This window comes from Candida pseudojiufengensis, assembly GCF_024610245.1.
Source record: "Candida pseudojiufengensis strain CBS 10847 chromosome Unknown scaffold3, whole genome shotgun sequence".
NCBI classification, from domain to species: Eukaryota; Fungi; Ascomycota; class Pichiomycetes; order Serinales; family Debaryomycetaceae; genus Lodderomyces; species Lodderomyces pseudojiufengensis.
The window spans coordinates 308,494-327,346 of NW_026261523.1; the positions used below are offsets into that span (position 1 = coordinate 308,494).

An 18,853-nucleotide genomic window follows, 5' to 3' on the forward strand; every position below is an offset into this window, starting at 1 on the left:
GTGTCTGTTTTGTTTAATACAATTGAATTAATATAATAATAATTAACTAATAGTCCCTTGATCTTCGACTTAAGAAGAAAATCAATATTTTATCTAATAACATAGATATAATATTGAACATAAAGATTATTATCATTATCTCTTGCAAATCTACCTTTTCCAATTAAATTTTCTTTTAAAACCCATTTAAATTCTTCTTCTATAGAATCATCAAATATAAAATTTGGATTACAAGTAACATAACTTTCGGCGATTGATGCACTTGATGAAGAACCATCTAATACATCAATTGATGCTTTATTTAATTGTACTTTACCACCATAAATAATCTTAACTCCTGATCCATTGGGTGATTTACCATATAATTTACAATCTAAATAAGCAGTGTTAATTGATGGTTTAATATTTAAATCATCAGTACCAAATATATCATTAATTTGAAATTTAAACCCTAATTCATTTCCCTCAATTGCTCTAATTTCTCCTTCAGTAATAGTAGCTAAATTTAATGTATTATCAATTATTGTATTTGTATAGATTAGTTTTGGATCTGATTTTAATTTTAAATTGAAAGTTAATACTGGGATTAATTTTGGTGATGGAACTTCTGGTAATGACAATAAGTTAGACATATTTGAACCTGGTTCAATTGGGTTATAAGAAGAGTTGGGAAGCGTATAATGAGTGTGGAAGTGTGGAAACCTTGAATAAAATTTATGATTTTAGAACGAATATTTATAAAATCTGTGTTATTGTTAACTAGAAATAGTTTTATATATCAACAACCAATTCTTATATTAAGTATATGCAATTTATATCAAATAAGTATCAATCATAAAATCAAAAATTTATCAACTAAGTATCAATAATAAAATTTAGATTGATTTAGATTGATCTAAATTTTATTATCGATACGTAGTTGAATTTTAGAATATTACATAATTTTACAAATAACATTCTACTCTGACAAAGTTACATTCCTTAAGACGTAGTAGATCTACACAATTAAATCCAATTCAGTCCCTATAAACTGGTCAATGGTTTTTGAATTGAATTAGTTCCTTATGTTAAGCTTTGTTTGTCTACTGAGTTGATTAATTGATTATGTTTAGTGTGTAAACTGAATCAAATTTTTGAAAAAAATCAAATTGTGAGAATCTATTGACAATTCAATTTTTTTTCTATTGCCACCACCAATTAACAAACGAATCAACAACAGATTCAAACTACTATACTCAATCTTTGTTCATATAACCCACTGCATACTAGATTTGTTATGTCTGAGTCAAAAGATGTTGAAATGAAAGATGCCAATGCATCAATTGAAGAAACAAGATCAATAATTGAAGAAATTGAATCTTCATTTAATTTATTAGAAAAAGCTTCAAATACTTTTGATAATAGATATGTTTCAAAAGTTATACGTGATTTTGGACCATTAAGAAAGAAAATATTAAATTATGAATCAGTATTACCAACTATTATAAATGATGTATTTCCAAATAATTATAAATCAAAACAAGACTTATTAAATTTATTCACTGCCCAACCTTTAGATTATAAATCAAATAAATCTTTTAATTTTATACCTGAAATTGAATTATATATATATTTATTAATTCAAGTATATTTATTAGATACAAATCAAATTCAACAATTAAATGAATTAAGTCCTCATTTAATTAAAATTATGAATTCTTATAATAGAAGATCATTAGATTTCATACAGGCGAAAATTTGGTTTTATATAAGTAGAGGAAAAGAATTATCAAATGATTTAATTTCAATAAGAAATGAATTAATTTATAATTTAAGAACTTCAAGTTTAAGACATGATACTGAAACTACAGCATCAATTATAACCTTGCTATTAAGAAATTATTTATTATATCATGATATTCAACAAGCTTCAAATTTAGTTGAAAAAATTCAATTTCCTGAAAATTCAGCAAATTCTTTAATTGCAAGATATTATTATTATTTAGCAAGAATTAATGCTGTTCAATTAGATTATTCAAGTGCTCATGAATATGTTATTGCTGCTATAAGAAAAGCTCCTCAAACTAAATTTACAAATGGATTTATTCAATCTGCAACAAAATTAAATATTGTTATTGAATTATTAATGGGAGAAATTCCAGAATTAAAGACTTTCAAAAGTGGTAAAGGAAATTTTGAACCTTATTTTAATGTAACAAAAGCTGTAAAATTAGGAGATTTAAAATTATTTAAAGAAGTTTTAAATAAATATGAATCAATTTTTAAAAAAGATGATAATTATACTTTAATTTTAAGATTACGTCAAAATGTTATTAAAACTGGGATTAGAATTATTTCATTATCATATTCAAAAATATCTTTAAAAGATATTTGTATAAAATTACATTTAGATTCAGAAGAATCAACAGAATATATTGTTTCAAAAGCTATTAGAGATGGAGTAATAGAAGCAACAATAAATCATGAAAAGGGATATATGAAATCAAAAGAAATTTTAAATATTTATTCAACAAATTTACCACAACAAGAATTTAATCAAAGAATTAAATTTTGTTTAAGTTTACATAATGATAGTGTTAAATCAATGAGATTTCCAAATGATAATGAACAACAAAAAATTACAAATAAAGAAATTGAAAATGATGAAGTTGAATTATTAAAAGCTATTGAAGAAGGTGATTTAGATGATTTTATATAGTTTTTTGGTACTTTAATATCTCATAGACAAATATACAATTCATGATAAAAGTGGTTAAGATTTGAAGCTCTGATTTGTAGCACTTGGTAGTTGTATGAATTTGATCTCGTATTATCAAACAAATTTTTTTTTCATATAATTCTACAGTCTTTGAGTTCACCAGTCACCATTTCACCAATTACTCGAGTCTAAATCTGATGAAGGCATTAAGACTAATAAGGCAGTATTCCAATAAGCCTGATTTATTTTTAAATCCTCATGCATGGGAGGGTCTTCCAGCAGATCAAATTTTTCAATTACATCAAATAAGAAAAAATTATATGGGAAAAGCATATAATCCAACAAATGAAGAAAGAACAGCAATATTATCAACTATAACATCTCTTGCAAGATCTAAACCTAATTTAGATTATTCATTTGAAATAGAAAATTTTAAAGAAAGAATAATGAATAATACACCAATGAAAGATAGAGGAAATCCTCAAAAATTAAGTAATCAATATGTTATAAATTCTGGAAACATACCACATAATGAAAGAAGATTTGAACAATTAAATAGAATAGCTGCTTATGAAATGCCATTATTAGTTAAATATAGAGAAAAATATATACCACCTGACCCCAAAGATTCACCAATAAAATTAATTTATAATTCAGATTTTTCAAATGAAACATCAAATAAATTTAATAGAAAAGTAACATTACAAGTAAAACTTCAAGATTTAAACTTGAATAAAGAACAAGAACATAAATTTAAAATATTATCAGGAAAAAGATTTCATCATGATTTACAAACATTTCAATTAAAAAGTGAAAAATATCAAACCGCTTCACAAAATGTAACATGGTTAATAAATACATTTAATAAATTATTAAAAGAATCCAAGGATTTATCCAAAGAATTATTCGAAGATATACCATTAGATAAACGTCATATGAAAACTTGGACAAAAAAACCAATACCAAATTTTCCTGAAAATTGGAAAAAACCTGAGGATGCTCCTGTCAAGAGACATGATATTATATCGGATTTAGTTGAAATTAGTAAAAATAAATTAGATAATGATCAATTACAAAAAATAAGTCCATAAATGTATATAGAATTGTTAATAAACTAGTTGGGACAGTCTATTTTGAATTTACGTCTTCGTTTAACTCTCTCGTGTGAGTATTTGCAACGCTGGCTTAGCCTTTGCTTCAGACTATAACAAGAGGTCCTTGCACTTATGTGGTGGACCTTAATCTGGTTGATTTATGTTTGAATCTCAATCTCGTAATTTTCTATTTGTGTCAAATTTTAATTTTCAAAACAAAATCATATACCAACTGATTCTAAAACAACCACTTAAGTTCCAAAATCATAGACAAGCAAATAACTCAAAATCCATCCAGAATGTCTGAGAATGGGGCATCTACTACATTAAATGATATAATAGATGAATTAAAACTAACTTATGATTCATCTATTGGAGTATTAGATGGAGAATCAATACGGAATATACCAAATATCAATACATTATTAAATTTAAATAAATTATTAAAAAATTTATCAAAACAATTAGATGAAGTTGAAAATACAGATGATGAAATATTAAATAAAATTAATATCTTACAAACAAATGAAAAGAAACGTCATTTAGAAGAAGATGATGATGAAACTAAAGAAAAAGAAAATGATGAAGATTCACTACATAAGAAACGAAAGACTGAAGAAATAAATTCAAAAGATGATCCAGTACCGCCAGTTCAATCTGGTTCATTCACTCATGAAAATGATACAAGACTAAAAAATCCTAAATCTGAATATGTTGAACCTCAAACATTATCATCAGAAGCAATATCAGCTCTTGGATTATTTTCTGAATCAAATAATGAGTTAGAAACTCATGGAAAAGAATATTTAAAAAAGAAATATGGAGTTGCATCATATCCAGAAAATGATTTATTAAATTTATTACCTGGTACTATACCAAATATAGATTTTTCAAAAAATAAACCACCAACAAATCAAGTTCAATTTACAACTTTCCAATCATATATAGAATCATATTTTCGATTATTTAATAATGATGATTTAAAATTTTTACAAGAAAGAAATATTATCCCACCTGGATTTGAAAAATTAGGTTATGATCCGGATGTATCACCTTATCTTATACCAAAATTAGGTAAATTTTATACTGATGTTTGGACAGAAGAAGATCCTTCATTAGCTTCAAAATTGAATGCTTCTACTGCATATTCAACTCCAGGAACTAATGATTATGTTGCAAAAGGTTCTATTAATTCATTAAATGATGATAATTTATATACTGAAGAAATATCTTGTGGTCCTTTATCAAGTCGATTATTATCAGCTATATTAAGTAATCATGAAGCAGGAGGAGGAGGAGGAGATAATGATGAAGAAACAAAAGATAATATTTTAGAAGATGAAGTAGCAACACAATTAAATAGTGGAGAAGATTATAAAATTACAACTGAAATAAATGATTATCAATCAATTGAAGATAGATTAAAAAGAGAATTAAAATATATTGGAATATTTATGAATTTACCAATAAATGATGAAAAAAAGAAAAGAAATTCTAAAATAAGTATAATTGATAATGATGAATGGATTAAAAATAAAGAAGATGATGAAGTATGTGCAGAAATTAGATCATTACAAAAACAATTAAGAGAAGTAGTTAGTAGAAATAGAGCTAATAAAAAATTACTACTACCTATAATTGAAGATCATATAGCATATCAAGAATATTGTACAATTTTAGAAGATTTAGATAGACAAGTTGATCAAGCATATATTAAAAGATCAAAAGGAAAAGGTAAAAAGAAAAAAATTGAAAATCATAATACTACTCCACAACAACAAGCTGTAAATAGTGGATTAAGAGCATTATTAGAAAAAAGGAAAAGATGGATTGAAAATATTGGTAATTTATTTCCACCTGCAGAAAAAATGAAAAGAGTACCTGATGAATCAATATTAATTAAACAAGGAGAAGTTCAAAATGATGAGGAAGAAATTGGAGTAGATGAGACTAATGATCTTTTCAAACAGTAAAAGGAATAAATAAAGAATGTACGATTTTAATGATTTTATTTACAGTCTATAATTCTATTACTTAAAATCCATTCCTTTTGTGATTTCAGAAAGTGGTGGAATAGATTTAACATTCCCCACTGCGGCTAAAGCTATTGGTTTATTTTTTAACCTATAATTAGTCCAATTTATAACATCTTCTTTTGTAATTGATTCAACTCTTGCAAATACATCTTCCGGTGATAATCTATAACCAGTATTTACAACTTGTCTTCCAATATCTTCAGCAATAGCTGTAGAATCATCTAATGCTAAAAGTAATGAAGCTTTTAATTGTGCTTTAGCTCTTTCTACTTCTTCATCAGTTATTTTACCTAAACTTAATCTACCCCATTCTTTTTGTATAGCATCTATTAAAATTTTTAAATTTGAATTTTTATCAGCTGTAAAATAAACTCCTAATAATCCAGTATCTGCATATGATGTAGTATAAGCCATATATGAATTAGCAATTGGAGTATTTCCTGGTCCACCTGTGGCAGCAGTTACAGCTAATGGAGATGGTGAATTTGATCCAATACCAATTGATCTATCCCATGATCCAATTATTCCATTTGCTACAGATGCAACAAAAAAATCAGGTGCTGACCAACTAACACCTTCAACAGCTAATGCTACATGAGTAGTTGGTAAAGCATCATCTTGAACTCTAATTTCTTCCCCATAAAATATTGGTAAATCATCACCACTTTGTTTAAAAGGTTTATCTGATTTTTTTATATCTCCAAAATATTTTTTTCCAAGGTTAACTAATTCCTGGTGATCAACACTTCCAACTCCTATTAATGCCATTCTATCTCCTTTATAATTTGTAGTTATATAATTTCTTAAATCTTCTCTATTTATAGTTTTAATCAAATCTCTTGGTCCTAATATAGTTCTACCTAAATCTTGATTTTTGAAAGCAACAGAATGTAAATGATCAAATACAACTTCATCATACATTTTATCAACTTCATCACTTTCTTGTAATATTACATGTCTTTCATTTTCAATAGCTTTTGTTTCTAATTTTGATTTTGTTAATAAATCACTTAATATATCTACATTTTGATTTAAATCTTCTGATAAACATTTAGTATAATAAACTGTATTTTCTCTACTTGTATATGCATTAATTTGTGATCCTAAATTTTCAATTTCTAATTCTAAATTTAATTGAGTTCTTTTATTTGTTCCTTTAAATGCTAAATGTTCAAGAAAATGTGCTGTTCCACTTGATTTGGGATTATCAGCTCTTGATCCAGCATTTATCCATACTCCTACTGTAGCAGTTTTAGTTCCTGGCATTGATTCACTTGCAACTGTTAAACCATTAGGTAGAACAGATGTTTGATATGTAGGTGCTGGTGTAGTTGCGTTTGTGAAATGTCTACTTAGACTTGGTATTCTTCTCTTGGGTATGGGTATTCTAGATAGCATGTTGATGTGGGTTGAGTATGAAAAAGGAATAAGATGTAATTGATGATTAGTTATCACTCTTTTATAGTAAAAGATTAATAAGTTTTGATAAATCCAGATTTCAAAAATCGTTTGGTAGCTTTTTTGTATGTCTGAAAAAAAAAGTAATACCGAGACAGAAACATCAACAAAACAAAAGTTACATTCAAAACGTAATATCATTACCTTCACAAACACAAGACCCTCATAATCAAAATGGCTTATACTGCACCGGCCGTTGTGATAGACAATGGATCCTACACAACTAAAGCTGGCTTTGCCCTGGAAGATCTACCGTCACTAGTCTTTAATTCAAACTATACACAAATACCAGAAACTAAAAAGATAATAATTGGAGATGAAGAAATGGAACAAAATTCACAATATCCAGTTCAAACGTTACTAGAAGATGGAGTTATATATAATTTCGATAATATAGTTCACAATTGGAGATATGTTTATGATAATATAGATAATTATAATCTGATAAATTCAAAAGATTATCCATTAGTTATGACTGAACAATCATGGAATCCAATGAAAAATAAAATTAAAACTTGTCAATTAGTATTTGAAGAATTAGAAGTACCAATTTTCAGTCTTGTGAAAAATCCAATAAGTCAATTATATAGAAGTGGTAGATCCACTGGATTAGTTGTTGATATTGGATCAAGTGTTACAAGTGTTACTCCAATAATAGATGGAGTAATTCAAGGAAAATCAACTTTTCATACAAAATTTGCAGGAGATTTTTTAAATTTACATGTAATTAATTATTTACAAACTAAAATTCAATCAATAGATGAATTATTACCAAATAAGTTTAGATCAAATCTTGCTTCAGATTCATTTAAAGCTTATTATATGTCAACAAACATTTTACAAGAATATAAAAATTTAACAAGTAATTATCAAATTTCAAATTTTGAAATATATGATCATAAATATTTAAATGTATCTGATCAACACAATTCATATTTAAATAATTTATTTAATCCTTTAGCAAATCCTATACCTAATTTCAATCTAATGACAGAACCACCATCTTTAGATAAACCAAGTACTCAAGGTTTAAGTTCATTATTTTATTTAGTATTGAAAAATCTTGAAGCTTCATTATTACCTACCACAAATGAAGGTCCATCACAAAATAGATTTGCAAAATTTATGGAAATTTTTAAAAATGTTATTTCAAATGTTTTAATTACTGGTGGTACTTCATTAGCTGGTGATTTATCACATATGATAATAAATAATTTAAAATATATAACTCAACAAGAATTTCCAAATTATTCTTTTCATTATAATGTACAACAAATTAAATCAAGTTCAGATAGTAGTGAAATTTGGGATAAACAATTTAGTAGTTGGTTAGGAGCTTGTAATTTAGCATGTATGTTAAATGATAATGAAGATAATTCAAGTAGTGCTAAAATTGCATTAGATAATTGGTTTATTACGAAAGCTGATTATGAAGAATTGGGAGAGGATTTAATCGTAGAAAAATTTAAATAAGTTTTTTAATAAAGACCTGTACTATTATCTTGAGCATTTACTAATATTCATATCTATCACTTTTTCCATGTAACATATTTATTATCGTACTTTGCAGTCTCACCATGTAAATCTAAGATTTGCTTTATTTTCAAATCAACACCTAACTTATCATCAGTTTTGGTTTTAAAATGTTTAAAAACTTCAGCTGGTGTTGGTAAATAAGTTCTATTTGATCCATCACTACCTTCTATATATTTAGCAACTTCTTTGTTTTTTGGTAACCCGAAATTCAATGGATAATCATTATAATCTAATCCAAACCATTTTTTAATTAATGGTGATGATAACAATTTTAATGTATCTTCATTTGCAGTTAGTATATTTTTTACAAATTCTGGAGTAACAGTTTTAGGATCATTCCACTGTGGATAAAATGGATCTTTTATTTTATCAACTAATTTATGAATTACACCTTTTGCAAAATCATTTTCTTTTGGTGGTAATCTTTGAATATTTGTAGCTGCTATCATTTCTAACTCAAATTGTTCCTTTATTGTATTTTTTAATCCTTGATTCATTAATTCAAAACCAATGGCTAAGGATGATCTTGGTTTTTGTAATAATGTTTTTAAAGTTTTTTGAGCAAATGGTGAATCATCTTTTTTCAAAAATTCCAATACTTCATTAATATTATTTTGTGAAAATGCTTTCTCTATTAAATCAATATCATCATCACTTAAGAAATATTTGTAATCATTTGGTAATTGTTTTTCACTGAACTCGTTCAAAATAGTATTTACTTGTTGAAAATATTGATTGTTTCCCTTGATTAATGAAATTTCTCCTTCAATTTCAGGTGGTTGTAAATTTGCCAATCTATTAATCAAATGTGGGATTTTTTCAGATTTAATATAATGAGTTGCAAAACCTGTAAAATAAGCATCTAATCCATTCAATATAGTACCAGTTAAAGCTGTATAATAACCTAATTTATTATCTAACCTTGGTAAAAAAAAAGTAGTACCAACATCTGGAAAAAATCCAATATCCATTTCAGGCATTGCTAATTTAGTCTTTTCTGTTGCAACTCTAAAAGGTGCATGAACAGATAATCCAACACCACCTCCAAAAGTAATTCCATCCATTAATGAAATATAAGGTTTTGGTAAAGTTGAAATTATATAATTTAAATTATATTCTTTATCAAAAAAATCTGCTCCATAACCTGGATTTCCCTTTACGATTTGATTTGCACATTCAGCTACATCACCACCTGCACAAAGAGCTTTTGGAGAATTTGAAGTTAAAATAGTAACATTATTTACTGGTTCTTTAGCATAATTTAATAAATCTGGAGTTATTAATTCAATCATTTCAGTATTTAATGAATTCAATTTTCTTACTCTATTTAATGTTATGAATCTAGCATGATTTTTAGAAGAATGTAATACTACTGGTTCCTCAGCACCAGCTGTTGGATTTGATGATATTTGTTGACTCATTGATCTATAATTGTAATGGAATAGATTAGATTTACTATGAATTGATATTGCTTTGATCCCCTTGTTTATGATTGAAGGTTTTATCAACATATAAATTGAAATGCAAAAAAATATCAAATTTAATAAGGATATTATTCTAAATTTATTGTACTATTATTGTACTATAATTATGTGAAAAATATTGTGGAGAACAAATTATGATTCCGTGGAAATTTAGATAAAAACTTTGGTAGCTCAACTATCAACTAGATTTCATACAATGTATGAAGAAGAACATGTCGTAAGAAGTAAAACAAAAGAGCTAAGTATTATTCGATATTTGACATGATATTTAATCTATTTGCATTGATTCAACTGCTAAATTATGCTGTTTCAATTTATAAGGATTAATTTCTTTAACTTTTATACCAAATCTTTTATCTTTAGTTAATTGTATTAAATGATTTATAATATCATTTAATTCATTTGATAATTTATAATTTGAATGAACCCAATTACATTTAAAATTTTCATCACCACCATTTAATCTTATAACTTCTTGTGATTGATCATTAATTAAAATAGTTGTTGATTCTTTTACATTTGAAATATTTGTACCTAATTTTAATAATGATTTTAATTTTATTGAAGATATACCTAATTGTGGTAACGGTATTTCCATACCTGGTAATACTGGTTTTGAAGCATCAATTCCATGTTTACCAGTTGGATTTGATGTTAATAATATTTCCTCTAATGGAATGAATTTTGTAATTTGTATTGGTTTTTGTTGTATTAAATGACGATTTATTAATTCTGCTGATCCTAATCTAAATGATTTTAATTCGTGTTTAACTGATTCAATTTGATTTTTAATTTGTTCTTCAGATTCTGTGACTACTATGGGAAAAGAACTACTTGCAAAATCTAATTTAAAAGGATAAACTGAAAATGATTTGTCAATTTGTCCTAATAATTTTCTTGCTGTTTTTAATTTTAATTGATGAACTATTGCAAAATCACGAACGAAAATTGATGGTTTTGAGTTAAAATCTTGTTTATAATTTTTTCCAGAAAAATTATCAATTTCTTGTGTTGTAACAATACCTAATTCATTTTGAACACCACTCATACTTATTTCAATTTGATATACTTCTCCTGGAACAATTATAAAATCATCTGATGGTATAGCTGATGAACTATTTGTTGCTCTTGGTTTTTTAACATCTGTACTTAATTCCATTGATCCCTGTTTCAAAAATCTAGCTTCTTGATGTGATTCATCCCAAACAACTCCTTTGAAATCACGCTCTGCAACTATCCCTTCCGCTTGTCCTGCTAAAAATCTTCTGATTCGTCTAACTTTGGAACCTGGTACAACTATACAATTGAAAGAATCAGCAATTGCATCAACTAATTGACGTATCTGACTACCATTAATTGTGTTACTCGTGTTTTTTAATTGTTGTGGTAATTTTTCAGGAGATAAAGAACATCCAATCAATGCTGAAACTGCCTCCGTTGCTATATGAGTTGCACATAATGCATCTGCATTATTTCCTAATAAGGGACCATTAGGTTTAGCATTTTCTGTTGGATATATTACAATCGTATGACTTAATTGTGATGTATAACCATCTATTTGAACTCCTAAACTGATTGTAGCAACATCTCCTTCACTTAAATATAATTCTCTCTCGTCATCTATTTCTGGTGCGAATCCATTCAATAATTCATTTACATTTATTGTAGTTGGTGCAGCAATTCCTTTTTCATTTACTTTATTCACATATCGTTTTGATAATAAATCTGTTAAAAATGAATCTGATAATAAACATAATTGTTGTATCGATAATTTATCTGTAGTTTTTAAGTGATATGAATTATTAATTAATGAAATTATATATTGTAATCCTGTTTGAGATATTTGACCTGCTACTCTATATTTTTCTATAACTCCATCATCTAGTATGTTTTTCTGTTTCAACAAAATATCTGCATCATCTTGATGAACTGCTACTAACATTTTCGTTCTGTTGTGTAAATAATGGTTTATTAGACTGTATTGTAAAATGAATTTTCTAAGTAAAAAATCTCATCTCTATTATTTCAAGAATATTACACAAAATCAATTGGTTGCAAAAAGAGTAAATACTGAGAAGATAGTTTAAGCTAATCAGTAATATCGTCCATTAATTTATATCATGTCTTCGTTTGTATCATCATTATACTCTGGTTGAGAGTCTCTATCCAAAAATTCATCATATGACTTTCCGAAGTTATTGGTACAATCAGGATCATCTGAATATTCACTTCGTTCATCTTCCTCTGAATTTTCATCATTTTCCTCAATTCCATCACTCAGTTCAGTCTTACTAGTATCATTTATTTTCATCTTTGTAGAAACATACTCTTCTTCTTCTTTTTCTTCTGCTTTTTTGTTCTTCTTTCGTTCTTTTGACCATTGCAAATAATCATTGTACTGATCCACCACTGTTTTTTCTTTCTCATAAATTTCGCTCGGCACACTTGGATCTCTAACTGATCCTAAATGAGTATCTTCAAAAAATTTAATTGGTTCCATATCATTTGGAAAATATTTTTGTTTAACAATTCCATTTTCATAATTTGGATTATATTTATAATCTTCACCAAATCCCATTGATTTCATTAATCTAGTTGGTGCATTTTTTAAATGGATTGGAACTGGTAATCTTAAAACATCTGGATTCTCATTAATATATCTTTGAGCAGATCTTAATGCACGATAAGATCTAGTTGATTTTGGAGCTCTAGCTAATTTTGTAGTACAATGAGCTAAAATTATTTCACCTTCAGGCATTCCAACAAATTCAAATGCTTGTTTTGCTGCAACCATGAAAGGTAAACATGATCCATCTCTTAATCCAATATCTTCACTTGCAATAACTGTCATTCTACGTAGAATAAACAATGGATCTTCTCCACCAGAAAGCATTTTAACTAAATAAAACATTGCAGCATCAACATCAGATCCTCGTATAGATTTATGGAAAGCACTAATTATATCATAATGAGCATCTCCATTTTTATCATACATTTGATGAAAGTTTCTTGATTTTAAAATAGTCTTTAAATCATCAACAGTTATTTTTGTCGGTTCATTCTTTTGTTCTTCTTCTTTATTAGCTGAGGAGTAAGCATTTACTGTTTCAAGGATATTAAGAGCAACTCTTGAATCACCCATACATAAATCTGCAATATATTTGAAACCAGCTTTGTCTATTGATAAATAAGGCAATTTAAATAAAAGTTTTCTCATTTTATTCACTTCAAATAAAGCTCGATTTAAAATTTTCATCACTGATTCTGTGCTAAATGGTTCCAATACAAAAACATGCATTCTTGAAAGTAAAGCATTATTTAATGAAAATGATGGATTTTCGGTAGTAGCTCCAATAACAGTACAAGTTCCCTTTTCAACATGTGGTAGGAGTTTATCTTGAACTAATTTATTATATCTATGAATTTCATCAACAAATAAAATTGTTCTTTGACCAGTTAATTTCCTATGATTTTCAGCTTGACTAAACACATCTTTCAAATTTTTAGCAGTACTGTCAGCTGCCGACAATTCAACAAATTTATGTGATGATTCTTTAGCAATAACTCGACATAATGTAGTTTTACCAGATCCTGGTGGACCCCATAATATAAAAGAAGGTATTAAATCTGATTTTATTATATTACTTAATGTTGCTCCTTCTCCCAAAACATGTTCTTGACCAATGAACTCTGATAATGTCTTTGGTCGTAGTCTATGAGCCAAAGGAATACCCAGTTTTCTTTTTAATTCAGCTAATTCTTTTGCAGCATCATTTTGAGTAGGCGTGTGTTTTTCATCTTCTTGATCAGGTTGACTTTTAATAGCTTGTATGGACTCATCAAAGCTTTGTTCTTTGAAGCTTTCACTTTTCTTGATTTCAGATTTATTCTTCTTCTTCTGTGAATCGAGTTTTAAACCTAACGCGGTAAATGCATCACGTTTTTTCAGAATTTTCGTATCGGTTGTAGATGGTTTCTCTTGACCGTCTAAACATGAGTTGACATGTCTCTCTAGTAGAGTTTCTGGTATAGGTTTAGCACATATAGGACAAATAGTGTTCATTTATGAATGGAGTATTCTTGATGCAAAATGAGGAACGGTTAGTAAATTAAATTGGATTCTACGTGATTTAATATCAACAATTTGGTAGCTTGATTTTAAGCAGATTCTAAATCATTTTTGTACGCGATAAAGAATTCATATCACACTTTTGATTCAAACTTTCAAATCCAAATAGATGACTGATATAGAATTCAATCTACTGGGATCCCCAACAAAACGGAGAGGAGGATTCAAAAAGAAACGAAACACGGTCAACTCCCAACTTGATATTTTACAAGAATCAAATGAAGATATAGCAAAACAATATAAAAAATTCACAAATGCTCCAAAATTTAATTTAAATAGTGAAGAAGTTTATTGTATATGTCGTGAACCAGATGAAGGAGATATAATGGTAGCATGTGATGGATGTGAAGAATGGTTTCATATGAAATGTATGAATGTTAATCCTGATGTATCAAATTTAATATCAAAATTTTATTGTAAATTTTGTAATTGGAAAGGTATTGGAGTTACGTTATGGAAAAGAAAATGTAGATTGGACGGGTGTTTGGAACCTATAATGGATAATTCAAAATATTGTAGTAAAGAGCATGGAGAAGAATATATGAAAAGATTATTTTATGAAACCAATATTGATACAGGTATAATTAAAAAAGTATTAAATTATGTTGATAATGGAGAAAAATTACATCAATTAGGCTCTGAATTTCCTGAACTTGAAGAAGTTAAAGCATTCAAGAGTAATGGCAATATGAATCAATTTCCTAAAGATACTCAAGATGAATTGACAATGTTGGAAAATAAAATTAAAATAACTAATGAAAGAATACAAAATCAAGAAACAAAATTACAAACTTTACAAAAATTAAAAGAGAGTACTAAATCAATAAATGAAAAACTTTCGGAAATAATTTATCCTGAAGAGAATCAAAAGAAGAAAAAACATAAAAAAATCGAATTATGTATGTGTGATAAATCTGAAAATAATATGGTTATTCGAATTGGTTCTTCTGACGACTTGATGGAAAAATTAAGTAACAAACTACAAAAGATTCGTGAGAATGACGAGAAGGAAGAGGATGAAGGCGAAGATGAGAATGAAGATGAAGATGCAATGGAGACGGATGATTTACAGGATGAAGATATTGAAGATCCTGATTGGTTTCATAATGTATGCATAAAAGAGAAAAAAAAATGTCATCGACATTCTGGTTGGTTTAATCTTTATTATGATGAAGTTATAAAAGCACTAGATCAATTACTTGTTAAAAAAGATCAATTACAAATTGAAAAAAATAATGTTTTACGAAATTATTCTGTATCTATATATGAAAATCAATAGATATCTTAGGAGTTAGTGAAGTTAAATACTTACTTCAATTATTCATTGCTTTGATCATTGAGTTTGGGATGTTGTAGTTGTTGATACTCCATATAATCACTTTCCTTTGCTACAAAACTTTACTCGTATGTTCTAATAATTGTCTGATTTGATTTATTTATTTCGTCAGACATTTCTAGTTTTATTATATTTCATTCCACATGTATATGGGTAAAATTAGTTTAAGTAATATTACATCAGATTTTAAATCTAGCCTAGCCTAATCAGTATCTTGTGGAAAATTAATCAATTCGCTATTAGTTCAAAAAAATAAATTATTCAAAACAATCTACGTTATTATTAATGTAAGATGAAGATCCTTTTTTTTCTCTATTTAGTCTATCAATCTATTTTTCAATCATCTTTTGCTCCTTCAACTTTGAGTAAAACTTGAATTTTACATTTGTGATTTGTTAACTCGTGGTTGACGACAATCTGTAATACTTTTTTTCTTAATTACATAATCTTTGAATTTTTAGGGGTTTGGGTAATTACTTATATGAAATTTGTCATTTTTGTTACAAAATGATTGTTGAAGGCGGGACTGTTTTTAAGTTCAATTAGATGACCCTGAGAAAACTTTAATATAACAGCAAAATTAAATTAATATTTGAATTGGTTGATTTATTGTAAATTAGAATTAAGGTTTTCAAAGATAATTCTTGGTAAATTTTTCATTCACCTATTTTAAGTTTTATTAAATGACGACCGGTTAATGATTTATCCATATACTTTTTTTTTAAATTAATATAAGTATCATTACTAAAATTATTCTAGATCTACGATTCAACTTAAAAGTTTCAGATTAATTTTGATAAATTCACCTATACTCTTCACATTCATCTAAATTTGTTTATTCATTTATTTAATCTACAAAGCCTAAATGTAAGCTCTGTTCAGTAAAAAGGTTAATCTTCATTAAACCACTTTGCTACGTACAAGAATGCAGAAATTGGAAGTATAAAATATGGACAATTTTTAAAGATGCCGATGCATGAGGTATAAAACCCTTTTTTTTTCTCAATCTGATTGAAAGACTCAATAAACTTTCAAACCTTTTATTTGAAAGCAATTGAACTGAATTCCTACTTTGTTGAACAGCTGTCTTAGTTTAAAAAAACTTAGCTTCGTCTGTTCTAAACACCTTCAAACTGATGTTGTTTCTTTATTCTCCTAATAGAATTTTGAAATTATTTTTGATCTACCGGAAATTTGTAAGTCCTAGGTTTTGCCAGGTAAAATTTTTTAAGAAAATTAAATTCATTAGCCTAAACGAATTATTATTTAATTAATTCAAACACCTGAAAGATCGTCGATTGAGATTTTCATTTTCAAACTTTTTTGCATAAGCATTTTTCAGCAAATTTAACTATCAATGCAATGAATTTTTCAATTGAATTAAAAAAAAAGCTTGTTTCATCAAATCGGAAAAGAGTATATCCAATACTGAGAAAATCAGAGTGGAGATTTACTTATTGTTTTAGCAATAGAATGCACCTACCTTAAAATATCCAATCAATTTTTAGGTTTGAATATTAATTCAGAATATTCAATAAAAAAAAAATTAAAAAAAAAAATTCTCGTGAAGTGAGCCCTGGTCTTAATTTTACGTGAGATCCTTTTTTTATAGATCTGAATCTTACCTTAGATCAGATCAGATCTAAAATTCTGTTAACGAAATCAATGATTAATTAGTATCTTTTTATAAATTTTATTCTTAAACCATCATTTATGTTTCTAATGGATCTATTAGGTAAATTACGCTTTTCTTGATTTTGATTCTCATTCAACATATGGTGAAAAACTTTTTTATAGTTTTGAATTTGTTTCAAAGAATAATTTATCGAGAAATTTTACCATCTTTGCTTGGTCATACAAGAGCATGAAATTTTCATAAATGTTGAGTGATTGTAACACAGCAGAAAAAAACAAGCTTTTTCGTTATCGTCCCTGCTGCTCCAATTATGCAAAAATTATTTTGTTCGATAACTGTGGCACATTTCCTTAATTCCTTATTTAGTAAAACGTTTTGAAACGAAAATTAACATGCTTATACTTTTTTATACGTTTGGGCCTGCCTAAGCAAAGTTTAAAATGAATGTAATAATGAATTGAATTTTTTGAATGACAAGTTTGAAGAAATTTAAACTTTTTTCTTCTCTTGATCTGATCTTTCACATTAATTTTAGTTCATTTTTCATATATCCGATGATTAATTTTATTACACTGGTACCCTAGCATGTGGGACCTGTTAAATTTACAATTTAGATACTTTTTAAACTTTATCTTTATTATTTATTTAAAGAGGGCAGTTTAATTTTCAATCTCAATTTGTGATAAAGGCGTAGATCTACTACCAAGAATAAATTGAGAATGGATTATTGTTTAAGCTAAATAAAATACAATTCCAAGTAAAAAGTGGCATGATTTTTATGAAACATTAATTTTTCATTACGATAACAATAAGATCCCTTTTTCTGTTTTTTTTCATCTCATTTAAATTTCGTATTTATATTTATCGTCTTTCATCAAGTTAGTAAGATCTGAAACTACATGAAGAGATGTTTTTATGATCTTATTGTTCATGATGAGAAATTTCAGGTCCTAATGCAAATGAATTACTCTGACTTTCTCGTAGTTTGATCTCTATATAACAGGAATCTCGGTCAATTCTTATTTTCACATATTCAAATTTACAGATCACCAATGTAAAAGTGTAAATTCTCGACTAAAATATTATATATTAATGAGTTTAATTATAGAATGTTCTAAGAGTAATGAACAACAAATCTAATCGATTGAAAAAAGTATAAGCCAAATTTTAATCAATGCATGTAATGTCACTTAAAAATGAATTAATCTAAGTCTCAAGAAATTTCTCTCAACTTAAGATCTCAATTTTCAGTTAGTATCATAAATTTTAGTCAATGTTACATGAAATAATAATAAGAAGATTAATCGTTTCTTTCTTTCTTTCTCCAATAATAACTAACCTATTACATAATTCTTGGTATCAATCTTGAAACCCTTTGATACAACCAAAAGATTTTATTAATTTATGTAAGATTGATGCAAATAAAAACTCGAAAGATAAAGCTTG

At 27.0% G+C, this 18,853-nt stretch overlaps 10 protein-coding genes across 10 annotated transcripts; 5 read left to right on the plus strand and 5 right to left on the minus strand. All coding sequences in view use genetic code 12, as the record gives it.

The window, feature by feature from the left end:
• Positions 1-89: 89 nt before the first annotated feature.
• KGF55_000581 (uncharacterized protein) lies at positions 90-632 on the minus strand (the record flags this gene model as incomplete). The annotated part of the gene is made up of 1 exon (XM_051760866.1): positions 90-632. One exon carries the CDS (start codon positions 630-632, stop codon positions 90-92), a length of 543 nt encoding a protein of 180 aa, XP_051616526.1.
• Positions 633-1,276: 644 nt separating this feature from the next.
• On the plus strand, positions 1,277-2,698 carry RPN3 (proteasome regulatory particle lid subunit; the record flags this gene model as incomplete). The annotated part of the gene is made up of 1 exon (XM_051760867.1): positions 1,277-2,698. One exon carries the CDS (start codon positions 1,277-1,279, stop codon positions 2,696-2,698), a length of 1,422 nt encoding a protein of 473 aa, XP_051616527.1.
• A 197-nt stretch (positions 2,699-2,895) lies between these two features.
• KGF55_000583 (mitochondrial 37S ribosomal protein mS35) lies at positions 2,896-3,789 on the plus strand (the record flags this gene model as incomplete). Its single annotated transcript, XM_051760868.1, has 1 exon — positions 2,896-3,789. One exon carries the CDS (start codon positions 2,896-2,898, stop codon positions 3,787-3,789), a length of 894 nt encoding a protein of 297 aa, XP_051616528.1.
• Positions 3,790-4,091: 302 nt separating this feature from the next.
• NGG1 (histone acetyltransferase) lies at positions 4,092-5,765 on the plus strand (the record flags this gene model as incomplete). Its single annotated transcript, XM_051760869.1, has 1 exon — positions 4,092-5,765. The coding sequence occupies one exon, from the start codon at positions 4,092-4,094 to the stop codon at positions 5,763-5,765; it is 1,674 nt and encodes a 557-aa protein (XP_051616529.1).
• A 57-nt stretch (positions 5,766-5,822) lies between these two features.
• On the minus strand, positions 5,823-7,226 carry MAS1 (Mas1p; the record flags this gene model as incomplete). Its single annotated transcript, XM_051760870.1, has 1 exon — positions 5,823-7,226. One exon carries the CDS (start codon positions 7,224-7,226, stop codon positions 5,823-5,825), a length of 1,404 nt encoding a protein of 467 aa, XP_051616530.1.
• Positions 7,227-7,460: 234 nt separating this feature from the next.
• KGF55_000586 (uncharacterized protein) lies at positions 7,461-8,759 on the plus strand (the record flags this gene model as incomplete). Its single annotated transcript, XM_051760871.1, has 1 exon — positions 7,461-8,759. The coding sequence occupies one exon, from the start codon at positions 7,461-7,463 to the stop codon at positions 8,757-8,759; it is 1,299 nt and encodes a 432-aa protein (XP_051616531.1).
• A 56-nt stretch (positions 8,760-8,815) lies between these two features.
• EHD3 (mitochondrial 37S ribosomal protein mS47) lies at positions 8,816-10,243 on the minus strand (the record flags this gene model as incomplete). Its single annotated transcript, XM_051760873.1, has 1 exon — positions 8,816-10,243. The coding sequence occupies one exon, from the start codon at positions 10,241-10,243 to the stop codon at positions 8,816-8,818; it is 1,428 nt and encodes a 475-aa protein (XP_051616532.1).
• A 331-nt stretch (positions 10,244-10,574) lies between these two features.
• ARX1 (putative hydrolase) lies at positions 10,575-12,248 on the minus strand (the record flags this gene model as incomplete). Its single annotated transcript, XM_051760874.1, has 1 exon — positions 10,575-12,248. The coding sequence occupies one exon, from the start codon at positions 12,246-12,248 to the stop codon at positions 10,575-10,577; it is 1,674 nt and encodes a 557-aa protein (XP_051616533.1).
• Positions 12,249-12,419: 171 nt separating this feature from the next.
• On the minus strand, positions 12,420-14,369 carry KGF55_000589 (ssDNA-dependent ATPase; the record flags this gene model as incomplete). The annotated part of the gene is made up of 1 exon (XM_051760875.1): positions 12,420-14,369. The coding sequence occupies one exon, from the start codon at positions 14,367-14,369 to the stop codon at positions 12,420-12,422; it is 1,950 nt and encodes a 649-aa protein (XP_051616534.1).
• A 175-nt stretch (positions 14,370-14,544) lies between these two features.
• On the plus strand, positions 14,545-15,714 carry SPP1 (Spp1p; the record flags this gene model as incomplete). Its single annotated transcript, XM_051760876.1, has 1 exon — positions 14,545-15,714. One exon carries the CDS (start codon positions 14,545-14,547, stop codon positions 15,712-15,714), a length of 1,170 nt encoding a protein of 389 aa, XP_051616535.1.
• Positions 15,715-18,853: the final 3,139 nt, after the last annotated feature.